Source organism: Archocentrus centrarchus, unplaced genomic scaffold (genome assembly GCF_007364275.1).
Source record: "Archocentrus centrarchus isolate MPI-CPG fArcCen1 unplaced genomic scaffold, fArcCen1 scaffold_86_ctg1, whole genome shotgun sequence".
Lineage (NCBI taxonomy): Eukaryota > Metazoa > Chordata > Actinopteri > Cichliformes > Cichlidae > Archocentrus > Archocentrus centrarchus.
In genome coordinates this window covers 282,803-289,425 of record NW_022060296.1, presented here as the reverse complement: position 1 = coordinate 289,425, position 6,623 = coordinate 282,803, and the positions used below count along the sequence as shown (strand labels likewise).

General features: G+C 40.3%; 1 protein-coding gene across 3 annotated transcripts; it reads left to right on the top strand.

Moving 5' to 3' along the window:
• Positions 1-2,702: 2,702 nt before the first annotated feature.
• On the top strand, positions 2,703-6,267 carry LOC115777924 (uncharacterized). 3 transcript variants are annotated; one of them, XM_030725946.1, is made up of 8 exons: positions 2,703-2,837; positions 3,258-3,350; positions 3,535-3,876; positions 4,004-4,273; positions 4,665-4,733; positions 5,608-5,697; positions 5,790-5,818; positions 5,984-6,267. In XM_030725946.1, exons 2-8 carry the CDS (start codon positions 3,290-3,292, stop codon positions 6,059-6,061), a joined length of 939 nt encoding a protein of 312 aa, XP_030581806.1. In that variant the 5' UTR covers positions 2,703-2,837; positions 3,258-3,289; the 3' UTR covers positions 6,062-6,267. The 3 variants fall into 3 exon arrangements, with proteins under 3 accessions (XP_030581806.1, XP_030581807.1, XP_030581804.1); XM_030725947.1 differs by lacking the exon at positions 2,703-2,837 and having other exon boundaries at positions 3,213-3,350; positions 4,004-4,261; XM_030725944.1 differs by lacking the exon at positions 2,703-2,837 and having other exon boundaries at positions 3,213-3,350.
• Positions 6,268-6,623: the final 356 nt, after the last annotated feature.

The window sequence follows — 6,623 nt, the reverse complement described above, 5'->3', positions numbered from 1 at the left end:
GTCTGTATCATGCACCACAGGTGAGCTCGGATATTAGATTATTTACCTTTGGTAATTTTATTTAGCCACTGTCTTGTGAGTTTGAACATCTTTGATGTCCGTCTGGGAAAAAGCCCCCTTGTAAGGAGGGACAATGAGATCAGCTGATTTGAACGGTTACCGTATACGTCATTATCACACGTCAGCGCAAACACGCATGCGCAAACACGCACGGACACACGCACGCGCACACGCACCTCACATGCATGATCAAGGATTTTTTATCACCTAGGTATCACCTACTTACAGCAGCAGCATCTATCACAGAATCACCAACATCAACATTTAAACCAACACCAGAGGAAGTAAAGACCTCAGAGGGTGGTGACACTTTAACTGTAAAGTCTGAATGTCAGACTGACGTCACAGGGAGGTTTTTGGTGCAGCTCTCTCTTTGTGACTGATTTCACTCAGTGACGGCACATTTAGGTCATTTGTATATTTCTGATCATCATTATTCACAATAAACTTAAGGATTCATTTTGAAAACTGTAGATAAAAACTTAAAACTCCCATTTGAAGCTGTTCTGTTCTTGAATCTAAATGCTAGATTGACACTTCACTGTGAGACATTAATTAGCATATTTAATTGTTTTTCTGTTTTCAGGTTGTTTATGGTTAATTAGCCTTCCTGTGGCTTTAGCAGCACTATTAATAATTGTTGAGATCATCAAGTGCAAGAAAATTAAAGGTGAGAGCATCCACAGATTAAAGCTTATTATGAATGTAACTAATGAAATGGAAGTGTGGGTGTTACAGCGGACACACTAACCCACTATCTCTCACTCGTGGTAACAATGCTGTCCCCTTGTATATAGTCCGTCACAGACATGAGACGATGTCACATCAGGTTAGAACTTTATTTTCTGTTGCACACAATAAGCACACACTCGGGCTGACCAGTAGAAATGTGGTTCTGAAATAGCTACAAATGGTAACAATAAAATATCACTCTTAACTAATCATCGTCTATTTAGCATGTACCCACAGTCATTAAGAACAAATTATCCTATGAACAGTAAGGACAAGTAAGGCAAATGAGCACAGGATCATCAACAGGAGAAAAATCTCTCATTTGAGGGTCAACACTGCCCTCTACTTGGACAAAATAATTCTGTACATGGGGATCATTAGAAAACAGAAAACCTGGATTTTAATGTGAAATTAAAACTTTTTTTTTTTCCCTCAGGAAATGAAACCTAGCTGGGTGACAACACTGTGAGTTCAGACACTCAAATAATTAAGTTCTTATTTATCAATGTCTTTTGTTAGAAAGACCGGACCTATTTAGTGTTTTCTGTGTCATGACTTTGTGTTGTGTAGTAATGCACCACCTACTGGACTGGCAGGGTAAGTGATGCTCCTCATTTGCAGTCATGTGGAGCTGCTGAGCAAAACCAGTCCAGTCCGTGTGGTGTTGTGTGTTCTTGACCTAAAGTGAGTATTTTCCTGTCTTTAAGGTTTTTGACTGGTTCATGGGATAGTGCGACTATCAGGGCCTCCCTGTTCTGCTTAGATTGGTGCTCTGTTCTCTTCTTGCTCTCTCCCGTGTGTGTGTGTGTGTGTGTGTGTGTAGTTCATGTACTGGAGGCGGGAGTTTCTGGGAGCTGATTGCACACCTGGAGAGGATGTGCACACCTGTGGCTCATTATCTCGCTTTGCTGTGGTTTCTTAAGCAGAAGCAGGTCATTCAGTCAGTCTGTGCAGATATTCAGCGGCCACCTGGACTGTGTGTGTTTTCACCTTACCGAGGTGAGAGTGAGAGGAGTGACCTGTTTGGACAGCAGAATCCGTTCTGGATCTGGAGATTCCCCTGTTCAGCCCCTAAACCCGAACAGACAATAAACTTTTAAACTGCTTTTCAGAATCCTGCGTTTTGAGTCCCACCCATTCACTGAACACTATGACAGCAACAGTGAAAAGCAGAGAGAGAGAGTGGAGGAAGCTGCTGACTTTCAGCCTTAAGACAGTTGGTTGCCTGCTCACAGTGTGAGCCAATCAGGAGCACTGTGTTTTTAGCTGGCTGATAGCAGTGATGACTCCTACAGTATCACCATGTTTCACTGAGGAAATGAAGACATGACAGATTGTGTATAAAAAGAACATCTTAGAGAGACAGAGCCCCTAAGGAGTAAAGAAGGGTGGAGGTGGTGCATCTATGAATTATGGAGCAGTTGGAGAATAATTTTCTTCAGTGTAAAGATCACTAATATCTCAACACCTACAGGACAAAATATCATTGAAGGATTCTGACAACTGAGTGCATCAGGGACACGGCCTAAAATCAGCAGCCCGTTGAGGCTGGAGGTGGAGCTGAGTTTTGATGACATTTACAACCCACAGTTATGCTCGTCATATGCTACAAATCTGTTACAATGTATCTTTGTTTTGGTCTATCACAATAAAACTATTAAAAAAAAAATACATAGAAAACTATCTGGAATGACTTTTATTGTGTTGTGTAGCGCTGTCTCTCTCTGACACCTCACACTCACCACAGCTCTGCTGTGCTGACCACAGTACAAGTGTGCGTCTATTATTCTCCCTAGTTTGACTTCCTGTTCTTTCATCTCCACTATTAAACCTACTATTTTAAGCAGCTCTGCTGCTGTTGTAGCCTCATTCTCACCCAAACACTTCCCCTTCACTTCATAGAAAAAATGACTTCATGGGTGCAATGAGGAACCAGCAGGTCTCAGACCACTAACACATCTGTGTCCTTATCCAGCTGCTAGCAGTGGTGACTGCTGCAGCATCACCATGTTTCATTGTGCAGCTCAACATAGAGTTTGTTGTAGGTAAGGAGTCTTCAGCTCTTTTCATGTGTGCAGACAAACATGAACAGTGCTTTCTTTGAATAAACATATACAAAGAAGAGCTGCATGAATGCAAACACTTACAGCATCTCAGTGGTCGTCACATATTTAACTTCCTCTGTTCTTTTCTGATCAACACATTTTCTGCTGTCGTCCTGCATGTAAAGCTCTGCAGACAAGAGACTGTAAAATGTATCAAATATAAAAGTTCAAATGTTAAAAAGCTTTTCACTTATTCAGCATATGAATTAGGAGAAGGGGAGCAGATATTTGAAAGCTGTGAACTAAATTAATATGAAGGAAGTGATAGAGAGTAAAGGAGTGATGTCACTATGAGGAAGTGAGCAGGACGTTGATGCTGTCCTCGTCTCTGAGAGTGTCTATTTGTGAATGTGAGAGCAGAGAGTGGAGACAGAGAGAGGCAGAGAAGCACGATGGCTGCAGTCACATGGATTCAAATGTCTTCATTTCTGCTGCTGATGCTTCAGGTTAAAGGTGAGGAAACAGGAGGATTTCCTTGAACTCACACAGACGTGCTTTGTTTGTAATCTTTGAATTTTATGGACTCTTGGAAACCAAAGATGAGAAACAAACTCTCTAAAATAATCCATAAACTAACTGTTAATCTAACCGTAGTATTCATGTTACAGTTTGTCACATTTCACTCTCCTGTTCTCAGCAGCAACAACAGGAAACACTTTGCCCTCCTTCACTGTCAGAGCTGGACACGACACCAGTTTGTCCTGTGAAAATGTGATAGATGGTCAACAAAACTGCTCCAGTACTACCTGGATGTTCAGTGGTTCAACAAGAGGAGCAGCAGTAGAGCTGGTTGTTCATGGACAGATTACAGAGAACACTGAAGCTAAATCAGACAGACTGAGTGTTGCAGTGAACTGTTCTCTGGTTATAAAGAAGGTCACAGATGATGATGTCGGTCGTTACACCTGCAGACAGTTCAGAACAAGAGGAGGAAAACAAGAAGGAGGAGATACTGTCATTGATCTGTCTGTTATTCACAGTGAGTATTTCCATCATGATGTTTTAGCTGAAACTGTCCTGTTGGAACACAATGAAGCATCATAATAATCATGATTACAGTGATGAAGTTAATTTTACTGTTGTTTTTCTCTCTGTGTCTTTAAAAGTGACTGAACGTGAGAACAATGATGAAGTCATCTTGAGCTGCTCTGTGTGGACACATGAACCCTGCAGACACTCAGTGCAGTGGCTGTTTGAGGGTAAAGAGAACATGAAGGTGAAAGCAGGTTCCTGCTCTGACACTGTGACATTTACAAGATCTCAACTTAATCAGAAGTCACAGTTTTATGAGTCATTGAAGTGTAAAGTGACACACGATTACACTAACAATGAGCAGCTGTTTCCCTTCAAACTCAAGTCCTCAGGTGAGAAAACAGGTGAGAATGGGGCAGATTTACTAACACGCTGCACCAACACAAACTGGGTTTTAGCATAAAAAAGTACTGTTGGTATTTACAGAGAGCACAGTGACAAGATTGTGTAAGAGGTGGAAACTCAGGGATTGTTGTGACTGACCACAAAATATAAAGAGGAGAATATTTAAATGAACAGTGACTCGCAATTTCCTGCTAATTGTGTTACACACTATTTTTCCCTGTTTAGTAAATCTGGTCAAATATGTTCTAATCACTTCACAGTGATTCATGAGAAAACTGATTTGACTGATTTCATTGTTAGATATCACACCACTGTACTTTATCAAACTTGTATTTTGGAGATTTCTTTCTTGCCATCATTTTGTTTAATTTTGTTATTGCACTGCTTTAGGTGAAGATGCCAAAACAACAACAACAACAACAACATTTAAACCAACATCAGAGGAAGTAAAGAGCTCAGGTTGTAGTGACACTTTAATTGTAAACTCTGAATGTCAGACTGATATTTGAACACTGGTGGAGAAATTCAGTGATAGCTGTGATATATTAAAGCTTAAGGACTAAATGTCAGACAGACTCTGGGCTTTGGGTGGAGATTTCACACAGCCCTAGAGTCTGATTGGCAACAACTGGTCCTTAGGGAAAAACGGGTATTCCCTGATCAGTTGGTGAGTGGTTGCTGGAGTTTGCTGGCAGTTTTTAGGGGTAAATATTTGCAGAGGTATGCGGTGCTGCACTGAAAACCTCCTTGTGATTGCTTTGGTCTCTAGCAGGTTGACTGTAGTTTCCATGGAAGACACCAACCTCTCTGCAAACACTTGCTTCTGTCAGCTACGTCTATCATGTAAACTGTGAGTGACCGCTGCCACATGTTAGTGACCAAAGCAACCATAAGGAGGTTTGTGGTGCAGCACTCTCTCTGTGACTGATTTCACCCAATGAAAGCCAGCAGCCTCACCAACCAGTCAGGGATTACACATTTTTCCTGCTAACTGGAGGGAACCACAGGATCACAGACAGACCTGCAGGCCTGTGTGACTGAGAGCTTAGTATCACTCTCATTCTATGAACCTTTATCAGCATCACTTCACATTTGTTGAAGTTAATATTAATAAGAAGAACAACAAGTAAGAATTAGACACTTTTAGCTGATTTGAATACTTTTGATCATCATTATTAACAACAGACTCAATAGTTGAGTTTGAAAGCTGTAAACAGAAGCTCAGACAGTCGTCACTACAACTTTATAAAACTGACTGTATTCATCACTTTGAAAATATGTCATTTTTGCACAGAACAAAAATCTGAAGTCTAAATAGTTTTATTCTTTTCAGGTTTTCTGCTGAGGTGGATCTTTGTGTTTGTGGGTTTAGCAGCTCTCATAATATCTGCTGTTAAAGTCAACATGTGGACAAAAACTAAAGGTCAAAACATCCACAGATGAAACTTTTATACAAAAACTGATAAACCTGCATTTTTAATATTTCAACTCTCTTCTGTAATTTTCTCCTTTCAGGAATCAAAACACAGACAGAAGGAAACACTGTGAGTTTGAACCCTCAATATTGTTTTATAACTTTACAGAGCAAAAATCATGTTAATGCTGTTTGTTCTTATTTATAACTGTAGATATGATGCTCTATAAAATAATCCCACAAACTGAGTAACATTTCAAAGACACTAAAAAGTGTTTTGTGTTGTTTTCCACAGGTGCATAAAGATGAAGATGAAGGTTCAGTGATCTATGAAAACTCTGGAGAGCCTTCTGCTTCTGTCAGACTCCACTGATCAGAAAATTCAGCATCAACTCAGCACAGCAACAAATTCACTGCTGTTTAACACATTTAAGCTTGATTTGATCTTGCATTTAGTATTCAGGTCAATTTTATTTATATAGCACCAAATCACAACCAACAGTTTCCTCAAGGTGCTTTATATTGTAGGTAAAGACAATAATAATACAATAATTATAGAGAAAAGTCAACAATCAAAATGACCCCCTATGAGCAGCATTTGGCAATAGTGGGAAGAAAAATCTCCTTTTTAACAGGAAGAAACCTCCAGCAGAACCAGGCTCAGGGAGGGGCAGTCATCTGCTGTGACCGGTTGGGAATGAGGGCAGGGAGACAGGACAGTGTCATGGTCCTGGGCCAGTGGTCCAGTGTTTTAAGTTCTTTTACTGAAGTTTTGGTTTTTTGGTACTTTCTGGTTGTGTTTCATAGTTTTTCTTACAGTTTAGATTCTCAGATTGTTGTAGTTTTTGTATTCTGTCTTTGTGCTTGTCTTCCCATGTCTCTGTGTTCATGTGTCTGTTTTCCTCAGTGCACCTTTGCTCACCTGTTTAGTGTTT